The sequence below is a fragment of the Herpailurus yagouaroundi genome, unplaced genomic scaffold (assembly GCF_014898765.1).
Source record: "Herpailurus yagouaroundi ecotype Mexico unplaced genomic scaffold, PumYag 181, whole genome shotgun sequence".
NCBI lineage: Eukaryota > Metazoa > Chordata > Mammalia > Carnivora > Felidae > Herpailurus > Herpailurus yagouaroundi.
In genome coordinates this window covers 18,956,144-18,982,299 of record NW_024412412.1, presented here as the reverse complement: position 1 = coordinate 18,982,299, position 26,156 = coordinate 18,956,144, and the positions used below count along the sequence as shown (strand labels likewise).

General features: G+C 36.1%; 1 protein-coding gene across 1 annotated transcript; it reads right to left on the bottom strand.

Moving 5' to 3' along the window:
• Nucleotides 1–6,450: 6,450 nt before the first annotated feature.
• LOC121039916 (40S ribosomal protein S4-like) lies at nt 6,451–16,923 on the bottom strand. The gene is made up of 3 exons (XM_040490378.1): nt 16,791–16,923; nt 15,958–16,051; nt 6,451–6,939 (listed from the first exon to the last, which is right to left on the bottom strand). The coding sequence occupies exons 1-3, from the start codon at nt 16,921–16,923 to the stop codon at nt 6,522–6,524; spliced, it is 645 nt and encodes a 214-aa protein (XP_040346312.1). The 3' UTR covers nt 6,451–6,521.
• Between the last annotated feature and the right edge of the window lie 9,233 nt (nt 16,924–26,156).

Here is a 26,156-nt window from a genome sequence, read left to right as displayed (position 1 = left end):
GAAGGAGATAAGAGCCCCTAACAGGGGTTTTGTCTCTGTTATTTACTGAGCTCACAAGATATTATCCACGTGGTGAACATGAAGAAAACAAGGTCTTACATAAATGTGGAGAAAACAACCAGATAGTAATCATTAACTTGTGTGTAAAAAGCAAAGGGTCTGGGGGGCAAGTGGAATTTGTGATCAAAGTACAATAGTATATTGGTGTCAGATGCAAAGTAATTTCCTACAGATGATATGACAGGTTACTCTTGATCCCATTACAATATCTCTCTAGCTAACCTCGGCGGCTTTCTCCCTGTGGTGCGGCTTTTGCCCCGTGGTGGGGGCTTTCTGCCCTAAGCTTTTTTCTAACCCATTTATGTGAATAGAACCTATTTCCTTGACTTGTTCCTGATCTTAGGGGAAAAGTTCTGAGTTTTTCACCATTGAGTATGATGTTAGCTGTGAGTTTTCGTTTAAGGCTTTTATTATTTTGAAGTATATTCCAAACCTGCCTTGTTTAGGGTTTTTATCATGAGTTGATGTTTTACTTTGTCCAATGCTTTTTCTGCATCTATTGAAATGACCATATTGTTTTCATCTTTTCTCTCCTTGATGTGATGTATCACATTGATTGATTCTTGAATATTGAATCACACTTGCAACCTAGTAATAAATCCCACTTACATTTGGTTGCTGATACTTTGTTGAGGATATTTTGATCTATGTTCCTCAGAAATTTTGCCTGTAGTTCTCTCTTTCATGTGTCTTTATCTGCTTTTGGTATCAGGGCAATGCTGGTCTCAAGGATGACTTTGGAAGCTTTCTTTCCTCTTCTATTTTTTTGGGATATTTTAGAAGAATGAATATTAATCCTTAAATGTTTGGTGGGATACAACTATATAGCCATTTAGTCCTGGAATTTTGTCTGTTGAGAGTGTTTTGATTACTGATACAATTTAATTGTTGGTAATCAGTTTTGTTTCAAATTTTCTGTGTCTCCTTGATTTAATTTTGGGAAGTTATATGTTTCTAGAAACTTACCCAATTTTTTGTCATATAATTTTTCATAATCTCTTATAATCCTTTGGATTTCTGTTGTGTTGATTGTTATTTAGTTATTTCTCCACTTTCATTTCTGATTTTGTTATTTGAGTCCTCTCTCCCACTCTCTCTTTCATTTTTTTTTTTTTTTTGCATGAACTTGGATAAAGGTTTGTTAATTTTGTTGATTTTTTCAAGGAACTAAGCTCCTTCTTTCACCTGTTCTATTTATTGTTTTTTTTGTTGTTGTTGTTTTGTTTTGGGTTTTTTTTCTTTTTTTTTTTAATTTCTATTTTGTTTCTGCTCCAATCTTTATTATTTCCTTCCTTCTACCTTCTACTGGTTTTGAGTTTTGTTTTACTTTTCTAGCTCTTTTAGGAGTAAGATTAGGTTGTTTGAGAGTTTTCTTTCTTCTTCTTTAGGCCTCTATTGCTATCCACTTCCGTCTTTTTTTTATTTTTATTTTATTTTGTTTTTTCTTTTTTTTAACATGTACTTATTTTTGAGAGACAGAGAGAGAGAGAGACAGAGCACAAGCAGGGGAGGGGCAGAGAGAGAGGGACATACAGAATCCAAAGGAGGCTCCAGGCTCTGTGCTGTCAGCACCAAGCCCGACACGGGGCTTGAACCCATGAACTGTGAGATCAGGACCTGAGCTGAAGTCGGATGTTTAACCAACTGAGCCACCCAGATGCCCCTCAACTTCCCTCTTAAATCAGCTTTTGCTGCATCCCAAAGATTTTGGATTGTTGTGTTTTAATTTTATTTGACTCCATGTATTTTTTTTATGTCCTCTTTGATTTCTTGGTTGACCCATTCATTGTTTAGTAGCACATTATTTAACCTACTTATATTTGTGTTCATTCTAGATTTTTTTCCTAGGGTTCATTTCTAATTCATATTGTTGTGGTTGGGAAAGAAGCATGGTATGACTTTAATCTTTCTGAATTTGTTGAGATTTGTTTTGTAGCTTAACATGTTCATCTATTCTGGAGAATGTTCCATGTGCACTTGAAAAGAATATGCATTCTGTTTTGGGATGGAATGTTCTGAATATATTTGTTAGATCCATCTGGTCCAATGTGTCATCTAGAGCCAGTTTTCTTGTTGATTTTCTGTTTGGATGATCTATTTATTGATATAATTGATAATATCCATTGATGTCACCATTAGATGATCTTTTCATTACTTAGATGATCATTCATCTTATAAAGATGTTAAAATCTCCTACTATTTTTGTATTACTACCAATTACTTCCTTTATGTTGGGTGTTAATTGTTTTATGCATTTGGGTGATTTCATGTTGGGTGCATCAGTATTTACAGTTGTTAAAACTTCTTGTTAGATTGTTCCCTTTATGATTATGTAGTGTTATAGTTAACACTTCTTGGTCTCTTGTTAAAGTCTTTGCTTTAAAGTTTATTTTTTATGCTATAAATATTATTGCTACCCTGGCTTTCTTTTCACTCCATTTGCATAATAAATGCTTTTCCATCCCTTCACTTTCAATCTGCATGTGTTTTTAGGTTTGAAATGAGTCTATTGTAGGCAGCATATGGAGGGGTCTTCCTTTTTTTTTTTTTTTAATGTTTGTTTATCTTTGAGAGAGACAGCATGAGCAGGGGAGGGGAAGAGAGAGAGACAGACAGGATCCAAAGTGGGCTTTGTGATGACAGCAAAGAGCCTGATGAGGAGCTTGAACTCACGACCCATGAGATGATGACCTGAGCAGAAGCTGGACGCTTAACTGACTGAGCCATCCAGGTGCCCCAATGGGTCTTTCTTTTTTATCCATTTTGTCACTCTATGTCTTTTGACTGGAGCGTTTAGTCCATTTACATTCAAAGTTATTATAAAAATGTGTGCATTGCCATTTTGTTACCTGTTTTATGCTTGTTTTGTAGCTCTATTCTGTTTCTTTTTTCTCTTGCTCTCTTCTGTTTCAGTTTGCTGACTTTCTTTAGTAATATACTTGGATTCCTTTCTCTTTATTTTTTACATATCTATTACTGCTTTTTGATTTGTGGTTACCATTAAGGTTTTGTGTAATCTTATGCATATATCATTATATATTGACTTGATAGTCACTTAAGTTCGAGCCCTTTCTAAAAGCCCTGTATTTTTACTTCTTTTTCCTCACACATTTTATTCTGTGAATTCCTTGATGGATTTTGATAGGTATGCTTGATTTACTGTTTTTGTGCTATTCCTATTTATGGTATTAACTTTCCACACAAGGAGTTCTCTTTAAATTTTTTTGAAATGCTGTTTTATTGGTGATCAATTCCTTTAATTTTTTTCTATATAGGAAACCCTTTATTTCTCCTTTTATTTTGAATAATAGCTTTGCTGGATACAGTATTTCTGGTGCGGAATTTTTTTTTTCCTTTCAGCACTTTGAATATATCATGCCACTCTCTTTTGGCCTACAAGGTTTTTGCTGAAAATCAGCTGATGGCTTTATGGGGTTTCTCTTGGCTGTTACGGTTTTCTTTCCTCTTATCATTTTAAAATTCTCTCTTTATTATACCTTTTGCCATTTTAATTACTATGTGCCATGGTATGGACCTCCTTGGGTTGATATTTTGGGGGGCTTCTGTGTGCCTTCTGGATCTGAATGTCTGTTTCCTTCCCCATATTTGGGTAGTTTTCAGCTGTTATGTCTTCTAATAACTTTTCTGTCTCTTTTTTTTCTCTCTTCTTCTTCTTGGACCCCTATAATACAAATGTTATTATGCTTGATAGTGTCACTGAGTCCCCTTAATCTAATCTCTTTATTATTACTTTTTTTTCTTTCTCCTGTTCACTTTGATAGCCTTCAATTACTCTGTCCCCAGGTCAATGATCTGTTCCTCTTCTTCTTCTAGTATACTGTTTATTCCGTCTACAGTATTTTTAACTTTAGTTATTGAGTTATTCATCTCTGATTGTTTCTTTTTTTCTGTTTTCTATCTATTGAGGCTTTCGCTGATAGTCTCTACTCTTTTTACAAATCCAGTGAGTATCTTTATGACCATTACTTCATATTCTCTATCAGGCATATTACTTGTCTCTGTTTTGTTTAGCTGTCTTGCTGTGATTTCGTTCTGTTCTTTCATTTGAAACATATTTCTGTCTCTTCATTTTATCTATGTCTGTTTCTCTGTTGTGGAAGTCAGCTATGTCTCCTGCTCTCGCACGTAGCACCTCATGAAAAAGTGATCCTGTAATGTCCTGCGGTTCAGTGTCCCCTGATCACCAGAACCTGGCACTTCAGCAGTGTCTGCTGTGTGTTTTGTGTGTTCCCTGCTGTGTGGCTGGGCTATATTTGCCTTGAGCCCATTCATCTGCATAGCTCTCTTTGCCTGTTGTGGGCAGAGTTTGGTGTCTCTGTTGTTAGTGGGCCTGTCTAGGGCCACCTTGAGCTCTGTTTGGGTCAGCGGAAGAATTTGCCAGAGCTCTAGTCACATAAAACCACAAGGCGCTCTCCTTGTGTTGTGCCCTGAGAGGCTTTCTTTGGTGGCCAGGGCCTGCAGTCAGACTAGATTGTTTGCCCCCAGGAGTGGAACTCATTTGTGTGGTTATCTTCCCATCTCCCCAGGGCAGGAGGCACTTTGGAGTGCTGCTGCCTGTGTTGGGGATACTTGCACACTGTTAGGCTTGTAGGACTCCTTTGGATGTACTCCCGCCAAAGGTGAGTTGGATGGGGTCTGAGAACTAGTGGGCAGAAATGCAGTGTTAGCAAAGCTTGCATCAGTCTGCTGTGGGAGGAGACCTGAAGTTGCTTTGGAGAACTCCCGCCAAGAGCAGGCTGGAGAGTGGGGTCTGCAGGAGAATAGGGTGGCAAGGGCATCTAGGTGGAGAGTGTTTGCACTAATGCCAGCAGGTAGCCATGTATCTAGGCTGGGGGCAGGGGAGGGAAATGGTGCCTGCCAGCTCTTCTGTTCTTGAAGAAGTCCCCTAAAGATCCCTGCCCTTCCGGCACGTGTTCTGAGATTAGTAATTAAATCTCCCTTCCATACAGCACAGGTGTTTATCAAAATGCTGCTTCTATGCTGTATAGGGATATTGGACTTTTAAATATTTATTTTATGTATGTTCTTTCTAGGCATTTGATTAATTTTAATTGTATTTAAAATTATACCTTTTATATACATTGTTATTTTTGTATAATTTTAAACTTACAGAAAAGTTACTTAGTCAAAGCATTCCTATCCATCCTTAATTCAGATTATCCAATTGTTGATATTTTGCTACAGTTACATTATTTTTCTGTTTCCTTTTCTCTCTCTTATACTATTTTCCTCTGAGTCATATGCAGTTCTTACTCAAATTTTATCATTGGTCCCAATGATGTCTCCTGTAGTGACTTTTTCCTAGTGCATCTAACCAAGGATAATACATTACATTTATTATAATATCTTTTTTTAATCTTTAATTTTACAAAACTCCTCAGTTATACTTTGCCTTTCTTAACTTTGGCATTTTTGAAAAATAAAAGCCAGTAATTTCAAGGGGTTTGTAGGGTGTCCTTCAATTTTGATTTATCTATTATTTTTCCACTATTAGCTTTAGTTTATGAGGCTTTGAGGAATAGAGATTGGGTGGGAGGGTCAGGAATGCCAGACAAGTAGTGTTGTATCCTGAGTGCATCATACAGAAGTCCCATGATGACAGCTTGTCCCAATATTACTAACATTAACTGTGGTCATTAAATTCAGGTGGTCTGTCAGTTTCCCCAGTAGAGTGTCTATTTTTCACTACACAATGAATAAGCAAGTTATGGGACAATACCGTATAAATGCTCAGTTTCTCATCAAGTTTTCACCTGCTATTTTCATATACATTGCTAAATTCGCAAATCCATCATTTCTTCTACATTTATTAGTTGGTTTTCTGTAAGAAAGAGTTTTTTCCTTCTTTATCATTGGCTGAATTATTTATTCATCTATTTATATCAGCTTGGACCTGCGGGTTTATATTTCATTTAGTTGGTTATTTTCCATTACTGTTATTATTTATTTATATGTTCTAATTGCCCTAGATTCAGCCAGTAGAAGTCTGTAATCTGTGTAGGTTTGACAAGTCCCTGTCATTTTTTGAACACTTCTTTACATTGTAGAAGCCCAAGACGTCCCAGGCTCATCCCTCAGCCCTTTCTTCAAGAAGCTGAGATTTCTCTCCATGGAGAATATTGTTTATAAATAAAGATTTGGATACTACAAGGGTTCATGTGTTCAAGTCCTCTGAGAGGAGAGGACTAGGGAATATATTTACATATACAACCTATGTGTTTATTATTGTATCTCTCAAGTAATCATTTATATACACATATTGGAATGTATATGTATATATGTGTATACATATATTCAAAATATGTATATATTTAAATATACACTGTGTGTTCATTTGTAAACACTGTATATTTGAGGCACCTCTTCATATTTTTTTTTTCATGTTGTATCAATCTTTAATTATGTGTAAAGACTTCCAATCACATCACCTAGGGACCATTTTACCCACTGCTCTGTTTAGCTGCCAGTCTCTTGTCTCTCTCTTCAGCAATGGTGAGGCGGATGCCCTTTCCCCGGGGAAGAGAAATCCATGGTTTATTGCCCTTGCCAATAACAAAAATGTTGGAAAGCCGGGTGGCAAAGCTGTTGCCATTGGCATCTTTCACATGAACCACATCAAAAGAACCAGGGTGTCTCTCTCTGTTGGTGATCACACCAATTCTTCCCAGATTAGCACCTCCGGTCACCATACACAGATTACCAGTATCAAACTTGATGAAATCAGTAATCTTTCCAGTCTCCAAATCAATCTGAATGGTGTCATTCACCTTGATGAGGGGATCAGGATAGCGAATGGTGCGAGCATCATGGGTCACCAGATGAGGGATTCCTTTTGTTCCCACAAAGATCTTTCCACCTCTTCATATTTATAAGTGCCTTCCTTGACAGTGATAACTCTGCTTCCCTTTATTCTCGGTGAATTTATTCACTTGCATAAGCCTCAACGCATGCAAATAGTTTCCAAACTGTTAATAAAGACCACCACCACAAAGCAGTCCCACTAACTAGAATCCATATTTGTTTTGAGGGGTATTTGTTTATTTTTTGTTTTGGTAAAATGAACCTGTAACGAAAAGCAAAATTCACAATTTTAAATGCATAATTCAATGAGTTTCAATAAACAGATAACATATCCCTGTCAAGATATGCAACATTTTATTACACAGAAATTTTCCTCATGCCATTTCCCAAGAAATATTCCCACACCCTGCTCCCTCATACACATATATGCACGTGTGTGTTTGTACATATAGTTACCTTCTGGGGTGCCTGGGTGTCTCAGTCGGTTGGGCGTCTGACTTTGGCTCAGGTCATGGTCTCACGGTCTGTGAGTTCGAGCCCCGCGTCGGGCTCTGTGCTGTCAGTTTGGAACCTGGAACCTGCCTCATATTCTGGGTCTCCCTCTCTCTCTGCCCCTCCCCCACTCACGCTCTGTCTCTATCAAAAAATAAATAAACGTTAAAAAAATTTTATAATTACCTCCTAAGAGATGACATTTCCAAGGTCATTGTTAGATATCCTGGAGGCTCAAGGAGGTTTTACTGGTAAGCACTTGAATGTCTAAACCCGTAATTGCTTAATTTATGAATTGAATGTTTTTCATTTCTCTTTAATTAGATTTTTGTAATCAAATAGTACATAATGCCAAATTTTTATTCAGTTATTCTAGAGGAGGACAAGTCTTAGAGTTTTAGAGCGTTCGGGTGAGCTAAGAATATTATTTAGAGTGGTGTAGAGCAGAATTTAACCATACGTAATGGTTAATGAAGATGTCTCAGCATTTGCCAAAATGTAATTTGAGTGGATGTGATTCTGTTATCTATTGAATAAAGAAGTCACTCTTTAAAGTCAAGTTATATAGCATGCTCTTTATTCAGCTTGTTATGCCAGGATGGAAACTATTCTATGTATATAATACCAAAATCTAACTTGGCTTTTCTGCCACTGAGTATTGTAGGTGGTCTTTAATAGAAATTCTTGGCATATACCTGCCATTTTTTTTCACCAGGCCCAAACCTAGACTGTTGGTTTGTAAGCATTGTCTTTATTATCTCTCGCACGTCTCTTAAGTGCTTATTTATTCCTCCTTGACACTCTCTCTTCTCTTTGCCTCCTTTGTTGATTCTGTTGTGCTGTAAAGCTTTAATCCTGCCTTTTCAAAATGTCTGCACCCACACAAAACTTAACAGATCCATTCTTTGGAAACATACTTAAAGTTCCAGTACCAGTCAAGGGTACAACAGTTTACTCAAGTTAAGGTGCTAATAAATGTATCAGCCAGAATTCTGTATATAAAAAAGGAATTTTAAATTCTTGGAATAAAAAATTTTAATACAGGGTGATAGAAATTTATAAAACTGTTGGAAATGCGTAGGGCAAGAGTTGCAAAGTCTTTTTGAAAATCTCAAACTACCAGAACTGCAGCACTAAAATAGGTAATTATTTGGAGGATGCTTGGAAGTCATGGACACGTCATGGAGAAGACTCCATATCTGCCATCTGCTGTACTCACTCATGTACCTGCACATACTACAAAGTCATGACTTTTCTTCTGGACAGAATAGAGTCCAAATCTTGCACATCTCATATACTAACTCACATTGTTGTATTCTAATGGCTACACTGTGGAATAGAGTTTGAAAGGTATATTTTCAAGCTTTAGTTTCAGTTGGATATGAGAGGAGTTATCACTGATCATCAGCATGTACATCTCACACAGTAGATTTTTAAGTACCTCCTCTCACATAACATTTTCATTTCAAAAGCAGTCTTTATTATTTTAGTCTATGGGGGTTTGGTCATGTAGTCATGTAAACTGGTATAAACTAATTGCCATATATTGTTCTTTAATGACTCAAATTAAGAACTAAGTAGATTTTAATGTCTTTATCAATACTTTTCAATCAATACCTATAGAACTTGATACAACCAGATGCCAGAAGCTTGATGGACAGGTTTAACTATCACTTAAATTTAGAATAACGAAAAATAATATTCAAAACTCTAAGTGCCATCTTTTCTAAGGAATATTTATTAGCAAAATGGATTAGATTAGAAAATACAGTATGGCATTTTATTTTTTTTTAATGTTTATTTATTTTTGGCAGAGAGAGAGAGACAGAGCATGAGCAGGGGAGGGGCAGAGAGAGAGAGGGAGACACAGAATCCAAAGCAGGCTCCAGGCTCTGAGCTGTCAGCACAGAGCCCAACGTGGGGCTCGAACTCACGAACTGCGAGATCATGACCTGAGCTGAAGTCAGCGCTTAACCGACTAAGCCACCCAGGCGCCCCCAGTATGGCATTTTAAAGAGAACTTTAGATTTAGATGATTAATGTGGTTTAGTTACAGATGTGGCACATGAGAATAAATCTGTGAAAATGTGCTAAGTGGAGAGATTAGTTTATGAGTGGGAAAGACAGTTATGGGTTCAGAATCGTTAGCACAAATTTTTTAATTCCAAGATTCAGTTTCTACTTTGGTGGTAGCACAATTCATGGCCATCCACAAGACTAGCAATTGACCAAACCACTCAGGTCAGTGACTCAGATCCTGGGAAGTTCGTCAGCAAACATTACAGACACTTTCATTAAAACTGCAGAAGATCAAGTGTTCTTGAGCAGAAGAAACAAGTCTCAAAAGAACAAGTAGAGGTGGCAGAAAGAAAGACCTTGATGTGTTATGTGGGATACGAATTTAAAAAGAAGCAGGAAATTCAGTGAAGAACCGGAGTAAATGCACTGATCTTATTTCTGAAGAAATTAATTATCAGAAACACCTTCAGAAAAAAAAACGGAAACCAGTATGACCAGAGTTACAGAGAAATTACAATTCCAAAGTCACAACAGGCGAATAGGGAAGTCACATTGTTACTAAATCACTAAACTGCTAACTTCAGCCTCTCCTTAAAAAAAGAAGAGGATTCTCATAAATTTTTTGTGGAATATATAAAGCTCGCTCAAACAGTGATGATTGTGGCACCGAACTGATGTAAACTCACATACAGGAAGAAATTAAGATGTTAATTGTAAAATGACAAAAGCATGGATTTGGAGGAGCAGATAGGGTGAATTCACACCTAGGGTGACTTAAATAAATTACTTAAACTCTTCGAGCCTCAGGATTATAACATCACATCACAGAGTTTTCTGAATTAAAATGACATGATGTCTCTAAAGCATTTACCATAGTGCCTGGCACATAGACAATACTTCATAACTGTTAGCTGTGAATAGTAATAACATAATGATTTTGCTAAAATAATTATTACAATTATTGGGGCACCTGAGTGGCTCAGTCGGTTGAGCGTCTGACTTCAGCTCAGGTCATGATCTCACAGTTTGTGGGTTCCAGCCCTGCGTCAGGCTCTGTGCTGACAGCTCAGAGCCTGGAGCCTGCTTCAGATTCTGTGTCTCCCTCTCTCTGCCCCTTCCCCACTCATGCTCTGTCTCTCAAAAATGAATAAACTTTAAAAAAAAATTGTTTAAATTATTACAATTATCAATTAGAATTAAGTAAAATGTTTAAATAAGTGAAACAGGACTGCATTGGTGAACTTAACTATGAACAGCTGTTATTATTATTGTTACTTTAAGCAGAAGAATATTTATTAAAGAGTATTAATACAGATAAAAGACTTGAATACTAAAAACTATAACATGTTAAGGAAGGAAACTGAAGACACAAATAAATGGCAAGATGTTCTATACTCGTGGATTAGAAGAATTAATATTGTTAAAATGCCCATACTGCCCAAAGCAGTCTACAGACCAAATGCAAGCCCTATCAAAATTCCAATGTTATTTTTCACAGAAACAGAACAATCCTTACTTTTGTATAGAACCACAAAAGATGCCAAACAGCCAAAGCAATCTTGAGAAAGAAAAACAAGGCTTGAGACATTATACTTTCTGATTTCAAACTATATTACAAAACTTTGGTAATTAAAACAGCATGGTATTGGTATAAAAACAGGCACATAGATCAATAGAACAGAGTAGAGTCCAGAAATAAATCCATGCATATATGGCCAATTAATTAATGACAAAAGAGCTAATAATATACAATAAATGGTATTGGGAAAACTGGACAGCCATGTGCAAAAGGATGGAGCATTATCTCACACCATATACAAAAATCAACTCAAAATGGATTAAAGACTTCAACATAAGACCTGAAACCATAAAACTGCTAGAAGAAAACACACACCATATACTCCTCAACCTAGGTCTTGGCAATAACTGTTTTTTAATCTGAAATCAAAATAAAAACCAATGAAAGCAAAAGTAAACAAGTCAGACTACATCAAACTAAAAAGCTCTACCCTGGGGCACCAGGGGGGATCAGTCAGTTAAGTGTCTGACTCTTGATTTCAGCTCAGGTCATGATCTCATGGTTCTTGAGATCCAGTCTAGCATCAAGCTCTGTGCTGACAGCCTTTGCTGGCATTCTCTCTCTCCCTCTCTCCCTGCCCTCCCTCCCTTTCTCTCTCTCAAAATAAATAAATAAACATTTTTTAAAAAGTCTGCAAAATAAAGGAAACCATCAACAAAATTAAGAGACAACATAATGAATGGGAGAAAATATTTGCAAATCATATATCTGACAAGGGGTTAATATCCAAAATATATAAAAAACTCCTACAACTCAATAGCGAACAAACAAAACAATATGATTAAAAAATGGGCAAAGGATGTGAATAGACCTTTTCCCCACCAAAGAAGACATACAGATGGCCAATAGGTACATGAAAAGAATATCAATATCATTAATCATCAGGAGAATGCAAATCCAAACCACAATGAAAGATCACCTCATGCCTGTTATAATGGCTATCACCAAAAAGACAAGAAATAACAAGTATTGGTGAAGATATAAAGGAAAATGAATCCTCATGCTTTGTTGGTGGGAATATAAATTGGTATAGCCACTATAGAAAATAGTATGTGGGCTCCTCAAAAAATTAAAAATGGAACTACCATATGACCCAGCATTCTTCTTCTGGGTATTTATCCAAAGAAAATTAAAACACTAGCTTGAAAAGATATATGTTTATTGTAGCACTATATGCAATAGCTAAGATATATAGAGAGAGAGACATATGTATATACATATATTTGACAGAATATTATTCAACTATATAAAAGAGTGAAATTTTGTGATTTGTGACCACATGGATGGACTTCCAGAGCATTATGCTAAGTGAGATAAGTAGACAAAAAGACAAATACTGTGTAATCTCACTTATATGTCTCATCTAAAAACAAACAAACAAACAAACAAACAAACAAAACCTCAGAGACAGAGAACAGATGGACACTTGCCAGAGGTGGGGGTTAGGAGGTTGAAAAATTTGGTAAAAGGGATCAAAAAATAACAATGATTAAAATAAAAAACAAAGTAAAAACAAAATACATAAAAGTTTGTTCTTAGAGTAAGCGATACTAGTCACAATAACGAATATACCTTAACATATAAAAGCAATACAGGGGCTCAGTTGGTTAAGTGTCCAACTCCTGATTTTGGTTCAGGTCATGATCTCATGGTTCGTGAGTTCGAGCCCCACTTTGGGCTCTGCGCTGACAGTGTAGAGCCTGCTTGGGTTTCTGTCTCTCCCCTCTCTCTCTTCTCTCTGCCTCCTCCTCTCTCTTTCTCAAAAATAAGTTAATAAATAAATAAATTGATTAATTGGTTAATTAAAATAAAAGCAATACAAACGAAGTTTTGCTCGTATGAATCTAATGGGAGCCAAATGGCTGCCTTCTACCTTGCAGCAACCACAGGAAAGATAAAGACAGCTGTAGGATCTTTCTGTGTGCTGTGAAGCTCCAGGCCAAGCCGGTGGGGCCCAATCAATTCCATTGATATTCCATTAGTCAGAATTCAGTCACGTGTCCACAACCTAGCCACAACAGAGGCTGGGAAATTTTTGTCTATGTCTAAGATGAGGCAATGGCGTATATATTTTACCTTGCTTTACATTTGGTTCAATATTACAGTTGCAACTCAGACTTCAATGAGTTACGTGTGATGGGCTTCTCAGCAGCGTGGATTTCCATAAACCTCACTTTTATCTTGGAGGCAGGCCCTTTTAACAGGTTGATAGAAATAAACTCTCCTTTAGTGTAACTAATTAAAGATGCTGCCTCCCTGAATTCCTGTTCTTTCTAATCTTAATTGCCTTTTTTGTCAGAAATAATCACTCAGTTATCTGCCCATCTTGTCATTTTATTCTAGATTTGAAAGGCTTGTTATGTTACATACCTCAAATTGAAAGGAACCTAGAGATACCTCATCAGGAAATCTCTGTACAATTAAATATCTCCACAGCTTTTTACAGATCTGGCAATTGTGACCCAGAGAAGTTAAGCAACCCTGGGAAATCCAGCTAAGACACCCCACACCCATCCTCTGTGTCTCTTTAGAGGTCCCATAATTTAGCGTTTTGAAACTATGTCTCATTAAAAACTGTCTTTTATTGCTTAGCAGATGGTACTTTCACTCCATCTTTCTTTTTCTTCTTGTTTTACAAACCCACTTGGTGAATACCATTTCTCTTATGACTCAAAACTAGCATCCTTAAAACCAAAAGCCTTAAAAAGGCCAAACACGTAGTTTTTACACTTACATTCTGAACCTCATAACAAAGGATTTTTTGACAACAGTGTTATTATTTTTATCTCAATATCATTTGTCCTGAAGACCGCATATGTACCTCTCCTGTGTATGTACTTACTTACTCCTTCTATCCTCTCTTATGCATAAACAAGAATTTACTTAGTTTCAAACTTTACACTTCAACCGTTTTCTTCCAAATGCTATTCAGGGCAACCAAAATATAGGCTTAATTTTTTTTTAATGGCCATGGCCTGTTTCTTTGATTTATGGTGATTACACTAATTATGTTAGATGTGAGCAAGATATCTTCAAGAGATGCTATGTTTTTCTTATCTCTGTGTGGCTAAACTAACCAGTGAGAGAAGCATTGACATAAACTTTTCTTAATGAATATGAATTTCCTTCATTCACAATTGAATAATTTAAATATCTTCTGAACCTTTTTGGAAGCCATTGTGCCATTTCCATACTGAAGTCAAGTATGATGTTCACAGGTTACGAACACACACTGAAAATTCATGTGAGTTTGGTCATATCACTTAGTTCCATTGATGAGGGTTTCCTTAATTAATGTTTCCCCAAATCCGTGTCACTGAAAAGTAAAATCTGGTTTCATCAATACCAAAATACATGCCCCATATTTTTTTTATATATCAGTGGGTTTGGTTCTTAGGTATAGTTATCATGGATGTTTAATTGATCTTAATTTGTCTGACTGCTGTAACTGGCAATATTTACAGGATTACCTTATGTGATTAAATTTGCATTTTTATATCTGTTTCAAGCTGAGAAAATGATGTGATGCTTCTTTTCACAATTACTCATTTGTTTTAAAATTACTTTAAATATTCCGTTGTGAACTAAGAACTGATTCCAAGTGTGTAAATAAATGAGTTTGAGCACAATTGATTTAACCTTTCTCTGAATAGTCCACAAGTATGCTAAATGTCTGTTGTATGTTCACTTTATTTGTAGAAGGCAAATATAAATTTATTTAAAAGTTTATTTGAGTTCAGTTCCCGTAAAAGTGCAGTTTTGGATGTGAAAGAAAAAGAGTAGCTCTGAGCCAAGTAGTAACAAAAGAGATCATTTTACTAATTAGAAATTCTCAGTTACGTGAAGTTTTTAGTTTCTCATATTTATGCCCCATTTCTTAATGCTATAAAAATGATTTCATGAAATATAAAGATGGCAATTAATTAAGCAGCAGGGTGTCCTTTAGGATTCTAATCCTCTTGTAAAACAACATAAAGAAAAAACAAAACCTGGAACATCAGTAACACTGCTTCAATAATAACAACAAACACTGTTACATGTTACAAATAATTAATAAGACTTCAGGAGACAAGGAACTATGTAGATGTCATAAAACTCAAGTGCAGACTAAATGAGGATCCAAATTTTTTTGTGTGTGTGGGTTTTCTTATAGGGTTTAAAGAGTTTCATTTTTACAACTTAAGGAATAAGGCAGTGGCTATAATGCAATTCCTTTATTTCCTTTAATGGGAATATTAGTTTACATTTAAGAGACAGTCATGGAACGCATGCAACATAAAAACTTCTCTTTTGTGAGAATAAACATAAAACACAGCTTCCTTAGGTATGCTTTAATTTCAATATTCTCTTTATTTTTTTTCAAATTTAAAAGAAACTCCCCAAAGCATGAAAGCCTGAAAACACCGTTATCAGAGGATTTTTTAAAATCTACTCAGGAATGTCTACATGAGTTTTTATCAATATTCATAAACCACCTGAGGATTTTTGGCTACTAACGATTATTTTATTGAAACCGGAGCACTGCAGATTTCTCTAGGACATCTTGATGACTGTTTCAGAGGCCCTTGAATAAAAAGCAAAGTAAAATAGGACTGAGGGCGGTAGCGTGGCAGGGAGATTGAAGGTATCGCTCTGAGAATTTCTAATTGCTGTGTAAGCACCAGGGCAGAATACAGTGTGCGTTGGATAAAGTTGGGCCAAGATACACAATTGTGTCTGTAGTGAGTGAAACGCAGCAACTGTGAAGGCAAATCTGTTGATGCCTGAAAGACCACACACATAGAGAGGTGGCGAACTTTTCAGAGGCTTTGTTATTCCAGCTGGGCACCCAGAATAGCGTATCAGCCCTCACACTATCAATTTACCTCACTGAGCCTGACATTGCTAAGCTCTGAAATAGTTGATTTTTGTAATCCAGCAACTATGAGAGATCATTGCTCAGAAATCACTTGGGTTATGCAATACTGCTCTTAAACGGTTAATACAGTTTACGTCTCCGTCTGCGTAGACGTCTACGGTTTTTGATGAGCAAGGCAGTGAACGTGGCATTAACTGTGTGAATTGCCAGGCTAAGACGAACTGGAAGAGAATTAAATCCTGTAAGCCACTAAAGTCACCGCAACTGTATAAAATAGGTATCCTGAAAATGTGCAATACTTATTCTCTAAGAGTAAAATTGCTTTTAAACAACTTCTTTCAATGAATCTCATATAAAGCAAAAGGCAATCTGGTTTCTTCTAGTAGAAATAAATCCTGCAAATCTGAAGTTTGATAGATTCTGGTTTGCTTAATTAAGGTTAGTACAAGCTCAGAATTCTTTATCCAATATCCTTGGGACCAATGTCTTTTAGATTTCAGAGATTTTCGTATTTTAGAAAGCTAATACTGTGTATATAACATTTATTAAGTAATACTCTAGGGTCTGGGGCAACACCTTATATTCAAATACATTATTATTTATGCAGTAAAATTTATGAATATTCACAGCCAGTGGGATAAGGACCTAGAACAGCTTAATGTCAGATTGGAATAGGTTTTACTGCATAATTTGCCACAAATTCACAAAGATATTTACGACAATGGAGTTTTTAGGTATTGGAACTACAGACCTGTAATGGTTCAAGTTAGTCACTTAGGGACCCAAAGTTTTGCCACTTTCCTTGGGGGGATATAATGCAATTTCATGGACATCAGAAGGACTCCTTGCAAAAGAAAATATTTACCTCAAGTAACAGTAGAATGACTATAAAAAAATCACCTTTGAGAAACAGCTGATGGATTTAAATTCCCTTCATAGTATAATTAACTAATATAAGACCATTTTCTGAAAATGTTTTGATAATGGGATCAGAGACTGATTTTCTTTCAAATCTGGAACACCCTAAGTTCACTATCTTCTCGTCTGAAACCATTTGAATATTTCCCCATCCAGTTTTTGCTTTATAAGTCATGTCGACGAATTTAAGTGTTACCCTAATCATAATGAAAATTCATGGAAAGTTTAAGCAAGAAAGTAATCAAATGACATCTACATGTTACAAAAAGTCCTAGCATCACCATAGAAAAAGGAGAAAGATGGCTATCGGAGATACTGGAACAAAGGAAGCTAAGTAAGAAGTCACCGAAAAATTGTAAGTAAAGTGTAATGGTCTAGAGCTTCCAAGTCTCAAAATTCAAAAAAAGATGAGACAGAAGTGACACCACTTAATGCCTGTTTGCATATGGGAATGACAGAGGAGTCAAAAAAGACTCAGAGATTTCTAATTGAATAGTGATATCTTTAATAGAAATAGAAGGTAAGATTGTATTGTGGAGCAAGCAGAGGTGCAATTGAGATACTAAGCTCAGTGCTGAACATACTGAATTTGAGGTTTCCATGCGATATCCAACGTTTATTTATTTTTGGGACAGAGAGAGACAGAGCATGAACGGGGGAGGGGCAGAGAGAGAGGGAGACACAGAATCGGAAACAGGGTCCAGGCTCTGAGCCATCAGCCCAGAGCCTGACGCGGGGCTCGAACTCACAGACCGCGAGATCGTGACCTGGCTGAAGTCGGATGCTTAACCGACTGCGCCACCCAGGCGCCCCTCCATGCGATATCCAAATGGAACTACCTACCAAGAAGTCAGCTCTAATACTTGAAAGTTCGGGGGAGACGTATAGACTCATGATTTAAATATTTTCTTAGGAATCTATCGATATTAAAGATGGTACAGGGAGAATGTAAAGGGAAGTGAACCCTCAGGTCACCATTCGTTACAGTTTGGTCCCAGGAGGAGGTACCTGCAATGCCAACTGGAAAGAAGGGGTCAGATGTTTTGCAAGAAACCAAAAATGCCCAGTAGCTTGTATGATACAGTGAGAATGTTTTGAAAAGATCGCATTGTTAGACAAAGAAATTAGTTATTCATAGAAAAGGGAATGAAACTTGTTTACTGGAAGTCGTGTCAAGGAGGTCGTTAACAGCCATACTGCAGCAGCTTCATGGACTAGGGCCAGAAGACAGACGGCATGGGGGCGCAGCAGCGTAAGACAGATCAGTGTGAAGACGGGAAGGAAGGTAGGGATAACAGGTGGTTCAGAAAAGAAAAAATAACTTGGAGAGACAGGAGTCGGTTTAAGAATAGAATTAACATATAGAGGAATATTGAAAATACAGGAAAGACAAAGAGAAGTAGAACAAGGTTCCCTGGGAGGAAAGACACGCAGGAAATGTTACAGGCTTGGTTGCAAAGAATCTTCAGCTTACAGCTTCTATTTTCCCAAAGAAATACGAGCTCAGTGTGAAAGGAAGCTGTATGAGGTTTGAGATGAAAAGAGAACATTTGAAAAAGCAGCTGTGAAAAATACGAGTAAACTGACAAGGGAAACAAGACATTTTCAAAATTGGTCTTTTAGTGGAAGTTGCAGTCTGAATTTAGAGGGGCCTAGCGGTATCAATCTACAGTTAATTAATTTTTATTTCAAAATGCCACAGAGGAATAATAATGGTGAATGCTCTATGCGGAAGATGGCAAGAGATGCCCAAAGAATTGAAATCAAAAAGTATTATCCTCATGAAATTTTTATTGATTTTTACTTTTTACTTAAGTGCAGAAAATATAATTAAACAGATAATTTTATAGAAGTTAAGAAATGATGAAGAATAAATAATAAACTAATTTCATTCTCCTATAGTAGCATTAGCAGACTATAGACAAGATGGATGCTATAGATACAATTTATGATATAATTGATGAGACATTTATTTGCTAACCTTATATAAACTCCACAAGGGATTGGTCTGCTTTTTATGTTGCTGCAAAAAAACAGCTATGACCATTGTTGGCAGAGAATAAGTTTACCATAAATATCAGTTGAATGAATTAATGAAGAACCTTGTGGTCAAAGATGTGAGCTAGACAATTATGGAGGCTACTAACACTAAGAGTGTTAACTATGGAATTAATGTCAGTCTGGAGCAAAATCTCCAGTTGTGTGTCATTTATGATGTTGCCTGGTATGATCTTGGTGAGGAAAAGACACCATGGTTATAAAATTTTTATTTGATATACAAACAAGATGACCTTGAAGTTGAATAAAGAGGAAATCTTACATTTCCACTTAAGTTTACATACTCAAGTACAGGGTGCAGGAGGCTAACAAAAGGTAAGCCCGTTGTGACACCAAAGGCATACCAGTTAAAAATTAATCCAATTATGATTCCATGCCAAAAAATAAATGGTGCTTTCATTAAAGTGGCACTAGTGTCCTGTGCACTGATGTGCACACATTTGGAATAATGTGTTCAGTTTCACGTGCCCTTCTGGGAAATCAGACAGAGATTATCTGGAAAGTCGTAACTAAGATCTCCAAACTCTGAGGGAAATGAGGATGATGAGGGTGAAGAATGAGAGGCATAGGGAGAAAATCACAGCACTGTCAAATGTAACAAAAGAAAAGATCATTGGTAAGTTGAAGAACTTCCCTTCCTATGGAGGGGATCGGACTAACTGACCTTTAACTGACCTTTAAGATAGTGTCATTCTCTAAGATTCTGTCTGCATTGTTTGTCCCATAGGAAACTGGGAGGCTTTTGAAGAAAGATACAAGTCTTAAACATGTTTATTCTTTCTCACCAGAAGGAATATCACAAAAGCAATCAGTTCCTCTTCAATTGAATCTTTTCAATAAGATATTTTAGTTTCTCAGTCTTGTGGAGCCAAACATATCTTATCCTTATAAATGTTTGTCTGCCTTGCAGGAGAAGGAGAGTTACAGTTAACAGATCCATATTTACTGTGTGCAATCTTATCTTTCTTATATTTATGGAAGATGTATATTTTCCTAGAAGATAAATTTGCTTTCAACCAAAATATTTGATGAGACACTGTACTCTAGATTTTTCATGTTTGGTTTCCACGTTTCTTAAATGGAAATGTAAGCTGTATTTTGATCTGAATAAATTTGAAACAGTCACTAGTTAATGAAGTTTATATATTAGTTCAACTCACAAAAATGGTTCAAATATTCAGGTCAGGATGAAACTACCAAAACTATAAAACAAGTTATTGTGTTTAATATATACTATATATCATGTATTATTATGTTATATATAAACATATAACATAAAAATGGAATTAAGCCAGAGTTTATGCTTATGTCTGGCAAGTATGTTTTTTTGTTACCTAAGATTGCACCAAATAATATTTACATCAACTGAAATCCCTATATATGCTTTGTTTCTGATGTTTTTCCAAACAATTTATACAGTTTATACCTTTAAAGAGAAGGTTACACTAACTAGAATTAAGATTAGGAAAAAAAGGGAGAATTTTAGATTTACGTATATATAATTAATTTTACACTTTTTGTGATTTTAAGGTTCAGAGTGAGATTCTGTTAAACTGATAATAGATATGTTTTTGGATCCTAAACCACTTAGTCTATTTGCACTATTTAAAAGTTAGCTGTCATTCTCCAGAAGTCCTCCCACTTATCTGCAGTTCTGCTCTCCTAGTTTCTCCTAGGTCAGCTGGGTCCCGAAGCAGCTGATCCTCCTTCTGATGAATCAGAGATGGTCAATTGTTACCTAATGCTGTGTCACCGCGCGGATCCGCTGCGTCTCCTCATGTGGGCATTTTATCACCTGGCAACATCTCAAGAAGTGGGTGAGTACAGGACAAGAAGAGATTTTGAGAGAGACCAAATTTACATAACTTCTGTTACAGGGTGTTGTTATAATGGTTCTATTTTGTTATTAGTTATTATTCCTAATCCCTTACTCTTCCTATTTTATAAACTGCAATTTATCACAGGCATGTATACATAGGAAAAAACATAGTATATATAGCGGTTGGTACTATCCATGGTTTCAGGAATCCCCTGGGGGTCCTAGAACATATCCGCATGGATAATAGAGGGACGACTATAACATGCATCTAACTACCACTGTCCATACCTGACCTTTGTGGTCTTGGAAATATGAATCAAAAATCCCGACTGAAGCTTACTTTTAACACATACTGATCACAGAAATGTCTTAGTGTTTACACAGTACAAAATAACGTGGGCCTTGACCATGACAATTACGTAAATTGCACGTTAAAAATATTTAAGTTGAAGTGCCTATGTATAAACAAGATTTCTAGATTGATTTCTTCACTTTCTGTTTTTGACCAGGCAAAACTTTTCTTGGACCAGACAAAACACTTTATGTAGGGAACGTTTAGAATTATTAATGAATAAAAAGATTACCTTGGATCATACAATCATTTTTTTTAATACTTCTGTCTGAAAAATTGAGAACCAAATGTGAAATGAGTTCAGATGAATGTAAGAAGGGAAAATTCAAACTTGGAAAGTGGTCTCATGGATTGATTTTACAGATATTATTTAACTTTCTCCTGTCATAAAGTTTGCCTTTTATATTTTAATCTCTCCCTTTGTAGTCACACAAGTAAGTAGCCAGTATTGTGAAAGGGAAAGCATTATATTAGAAACAGTCCTGGTTTGTCAAAATATTTGAGTTGTCCTTTTGCGTCCCCTATTTCCTGCTAGAGTATCTTGAATTAGCCTCTTACTTTAAGACTTAGACTCCTTCATGTCTATAATAGATAATGGTGTGTTCTTAGTTTGTCTTCCAGGGTTTATGGTAAAGTAGAATTACAAGTCCACCACGATGCAAATCAAGCATGTTGTGAAAATAAATGCTAATATGCTAAGATCTAGCTCGCCGTGTACATGCTTCTCTGTATTTTTCACTAATCTGTGTACCCATAGAGAGTGTTTTCTGAAAATATTTTGCTCTAGATTCCTTTCCTATGTTAAAGCCAGTTCCCATCATATGTATATAATATTCTTATAAAGTAATGCAAACAATAGAATGGAATCAAAATTAGGTGTTTGTGGAAAGTTATTTTGTGTTTTCATGACTTTGTTCATCCTTAATGAATCTCTTTGTCACTGTGTGTGGTTGTTTGTGCCAAGGCTAGTTGGATTTTTGGTAAAGTCCCTAGTAAAGTTTGGAACGACTCCAGACATGAGCCTGGATGTGTGAGGAAGAAATGTCAATAGTCCTCGTGGTGTGTGGTCCCCTAATGAGCTATTTCAGTCCTGCATGCTGATTCCAACGCTCTTGCTAACAGTGTTTTTAACTTCCAGGCAAAATTCATATTCTCTGTAGCTCAATGGAATTATATACAGAACATATGAATAAGTCATGAAGAAATTTCTAGCAGTAAAGATTGGAGCAGAGGGTGTGGGTTCTTATTTCACTGAGCTTCACTGGAATCAACATTTATTATGTAATGCCCAGAATGGCACAGTGGAAAATGGACTGGATTTGGAGCTAAAACCCACGGATAGGTTCTAAGTAAATACTTCAAATGTGCCATTTCAGATGTGTCACAACTTTTCTGACCTCAGTTTTCTAATATTAATAAGAGTGTAGAACTATATAATTTATAGGTTTTGCTAAAATTATTGATGCTATAATTCAAACATTCTAGATAAGTTTTTGTCTTTGAAAAACATTCTGTTGAAATCACTGCAAGCCCATTTTTAGATCCCAATATCAGTACGTATGTCGGAGGTTCTGGAATTGGCATTGAGTCACTGTTGGAAAGTGCTATTGTTTAGGTCGCCCCCTAGATTGAAATATGACTCGTATTATAATGTGTCATGCCAAAATAAAACAAGGGTTATGAAAGGCTCTATGCTGCATGATTATAACAGCTGTGTTATAAGCGTCTTAGAAGGAAAGACAGAATATATATGTTTTGGCTTTTGTGAAAAAAGAATGATTTATAACTTGGCTTATATACTTTATCATCATGCTCAGCATGTAGCTTAAAAATTTACTATCCAGATCAATAAGTGCTATTGTCTGGGGAGAATTTAATATACTGCATTTCTAGTGTTTTGGAATGTATATACGTGTATATACACAAATCTAATGTTTAAAAAAGCAAGAGTACAGAATATGAATATTCTCAAATTCTCTTCTATTAAGAGCAACAAATTCTTTACTTGACACTTTGATAATGATGCTACTCTTTTTTATTTTTATTTTTTGCATCATTACTCTTTATACCTACTATGCAATCTAAAATCTTTGTTGGTCAATTGTCTGGATCTATTTAATCTACACAGCCTTTTCCCTATTGCTTGCCTACCTCTATCTGTTGTTCTAGTCAGTCCTATCTTCTCCTTTTCTTGTCTATTCCTTTCCTAATTCCCATATTCACATCTTTGCCAAGAATGTGTTTCCCCTGCCTAAAATTACGATCTTCTCACTTCCCTCACAAACCACACTTCCCTATTTTTTAGAGTAATAAGTCACTTTATTGTGTTTTCAAAGTGACACCTTTCCATTACACAAAAAATCAGGCAGTATCCAAACATTAAAAATCAACAGGGATGCCTGGGTGGCTCAGTTGGTTCAGTGGCCGACTTCAGCTCAGGTCATGATCTCATGGTTTGTGGGTTTGAGCCCGCGCCGGGCTCTGTGCTGACAGCTCAGAGCCTGGAGCCTGGTTTGGATTCTGTGTCTCCCTCTCTCTCTGCCCTCCACTGCTCGTGCTCTGTCTCTCTCTGTCTCTCAAAAAGACTGAATAAACATTAAAAAATTTTTTAAAAGCAACAGATTACTTCAGATCTTACCCCTCGTAAGTATTAAGTATTGACATTCAGTGAATGTTACTTGAGACATTTCTCTGTGCCTGTATATGCATATACTGGCTGAATAAAAATGCCATCAGTAAAGATTCCTCTACAGTTTAAAAAATTTAGTAAAGCATTACAAAAGACAGACTCATTATTTTTTTTTCAGCCACATGTTTCCATTTTAGATACCATGGATTGTTCCAGTGTCTTTTTTTTAATTAATTAAGTTTTAATTTAAACCCAATATAGTTAACATATAGTGTAATAATGTTTTCAGAAGTAGAACTTAGTGACTCATCACTGACATAGAACACCCAGTGCTCATCCCAACAAGTGCCTTCCTTAATGCCCATAACCTCATTAGCCCTTTCCCCCACATACCTCCCCTCAAGCAACCCTGTTTGTTCTCTGTATTTAAGAGTCTCTTATGGTTTGCCTCCCTCTCTGTTTTTATCTTATTTTCCCTTCCCTTCCCCTATGTTTATCTGTTTTCTTAAGTTCCACTTATGAGTGAAATCATATATTTGTCTTTCTCTGACTGACTTATTTTGCATAGCATAATACATTCCAGTTCCATCCACGTTGTTACAAATGGCAAGATTTTGTCCCCCTGTCTTTTAAGAAGCATGCAGTACCTGCTCTGGCCCATCATGGTCTTCCTTTTCTTTGAACCCTCTTTGCTCTCTGACAATCCCGAAACATTTAGAACTGTGCGCTAATTTTTGTGTGTTTTTGTTTCTGATTGAAATCGAACTACATTTTAGCTTTCTTGAGATAAGAGCTCTGTCATATTTCTTCGTATTTCTTTCAGTCTCTGCCTGATTCTTGCCTATCAGTCCCTTAGAAATTCAATAAATATTTGTTTGCTGAGCAATTAATAGAATTAAAGAGTATATGTAAGTTTTGTATTTGACATTGATTTTTGTCATCTCTGTATTCCTTGCACCCCTTTCTTTTGAATAACAGCTCCTCGTGCCATTCTTGGCCTAATTCCTTGATATTGTATAACCCCTGTGCCCAATAGTTGGTTCCAGAATGCGTATATGAACTCAGCTGGTCCAATCAGACTAATGCTTAGGATTTTTCTTCGAAGGTTAAGGAAAAGGAAGCTTTCTCTTCTTCTGAAAGCTCTGGCATGTGGGGATAGCCCTGAAACTGCTACAGTCTTTTGCCACCACTATGTGGGTCAGACTGAAGAAGATGCCAATATAAAAAGGAGATTTGTGACAGGAAAATGTCAGAGAAACTGAGCTACTGGAGACCAGATTAATCTACTTAGAAGCCCACACTACACCTGAATGGGTCAGTTTCCTGAGTCAGTAAACTCTCCACGTTGTTTAAGTCACATTGTATTAGCTTTTTATATTTTATTTGAAAATCAGTTCATGCTAATTGGTACTTATATTCCAGCTGATCCTTAGCGATATATTTGCATTAGGTAATTCATAGGAAATATAACACAGAAGGGCACAGACCGTATTTTTATGTTTCAAGAGTAAGTTTTGAGGGTCACCCTGAGAAGAAACTATAGACTTTATTCTAGTGCTCCATTCTTGTATTTGTGTCTGGGAGTGTGTGTGTGAGAAAGAGAGGGATTCAGAGGAAGCAATACTATCAGTCACAATTTATTCTTAAAAATATACATATATATTCCTTGAGAAGTTGGTAACCTAATTCTAAGGAATAAAATATTTGAGGTCAGTGGCTCAAATGATGTTCCAGAAATGATTGTGTGAAGAATCAATTAACTGGATGATTATTTATAAAATGAAGCTTTTGAACTATAAAATACTTGTGAGTATTATTTTGTAAATATTTTGGTTCAGGAAATTATTTTCTTTTAAATTCTGTTGTCTGCAAAAGAACAATAGCTTTTTAAGCAGGAGGAGTGACTGATAGGGAGTCTATTTCTTTGACTTTTTTTTTTCTCTTGGAAAAAGGCATTCAACCCCAGGCCAAACACTTTAGATTTTTATGAGTTGTAAAAATACTTTGTAACTGAAGGGTAACAGTGTAGGCTTGGGGGAAGGAAAAAAGGAGGAGAAGTAGAAATGCATTCTAAATGTGGTTGACTACTGCTATGGGTTCCTGCTAAACATTAGTATGTTGTCCATAAATTCAGGTTTTCAATGTTTTAAAATATAATGTTATTTCATATAATTATGTTTATATAATTATATATAATATATAATTTTATTAACATAACATATTTTAAAATATAGTGTTGTTATTATTATTATTTCAGAAAATGTTCTTAGGGCTTTTAATGGTGATCATGGGGCATGTTCTAAATTTGGATCCTAAAAGCTTTTTGGGGGAGCTCATCTTTACTAATAGCTCATGGTTCTGGCAGAGTTTTAAAGGCAGAAGAAAGTAATCATGGTCTGAGAGCTTTACTGCCTAGAATTAACAAATACTTCTAACAAGAGCACCTAGATGGCACCATCTTGGATGAAAACCTATCTGAAAAATCCCTTTCAAAGTAAGATGTACATAAAGTAAGAAAATTGGACTGTTGGAAGGAAAATTTGAATATAG

Bases quoted from the DNA above. Each gene is read 5' to 3' on its own strand.
- LOC121039916 (XM_040490378.1), bottom strand. From the start codon at position 16,923: ATGACTTATAAAGCAAAAACTGGATGGGGAAATATTCAAATGGTTTCA. The intron at 16,052-16,790 runs GTCTTATATTAG...ATTCTCTTCCAG, and splicing joins CAAAACATTTTCAGAAAATG to TTCGTCTTAGCCTGGCAATT. The intron at 6,940-15,957 runs GTATTAACCGTT...ATAAATATGAAG, and splicing joins CGCAGACGGAGACGTAAACT to AGGTGGAAAGATCTTTGTGG.